Genomic DNA, 649 nt, shown 5'->3' on the forward strand with positions numbered 1-649 from the left:
GCTTGAAGGAGAAAAGAAAGTTGCGCCCACAAAAACAATAGATTCCAAAAATGGGGAAAATTGCAAGGAAGAAAAAGACGATGGAGAATGCAATGATAAGGATAGGTTTGAATTTAAAGCTGGAAACTGCAAGGCTAAAGAGGAAATGAAAGCGGAAAATGATATAAAAAACACAAACACCACAGAAAGAAATTGTTTTTTAATTAATAAAGCCACTCTTTGGCTTGAAGGTTTTCTTCTAGAATTAATTTTATAAAAACTTTTTCATCAACTTAATTAAACTTATAAAATTTTTCTAATTTGACAGTAATTTCCAAAAAAATGCAAACTGTAAAATTTTGGGAAATAAAAAATTGTAAAATATGTATAATATGTCATATGGGTGAAAAATAATACTGTATTATTGTATAAAAAGTGAGTGCTATTATGAAAATATTTCTAATTTTATTTGTTGTGTTAAATTCATGGATATTAGGTAGGGTTATGATAGTAATAGTAATAAATAATAATAATAGAAGAGTGTTGTAACCGTGTATATACGAATATTATAATGAGAGTAGTAATAATAACAATAATGATAATATTGATAATAATGATAGGAGAGTGTTGTGAGTATTTGTATATACGGATATTATAATGAGAGTAGTAA

General features: G+C 26.0%; 1 pseudogene across 1 annotated transcript in view; it reads left to right on the forward strand.

Annotated features, from left to right (window-relative positions):
* Positions 1-226, forward strand: part of TEOVI_000180600:pseudogene — a 1,348-nt pseudogene extending 1,122 nt beyond the window's left edge. The window contains exon 2 of the mRNA in view: positions 1-226. This exon is cut by the window's left edge and continues 11 nt beyond it. Coding sequence covers positions 1-226 — 226 coding nt within the window.
* The last annotated feature ends 423 nt before the right edge of the window (positions 227-649 follow it).

This window comes from Trypanosoma equiperdum (assembly GCF_001457755.1).
Source record: "Trypanosoma equiperdum strain OVI genome assembly, contig: ctg_42, whole genome shotgun sequence".
Classification (NCBI taxonomy): domain Eukaryota; phylum Euglenozoa; class Kinetoplastea; order Trypanosomatida; family Trypanosomatidae; genus Trypanosoma; species Trypanosoma equiperdum.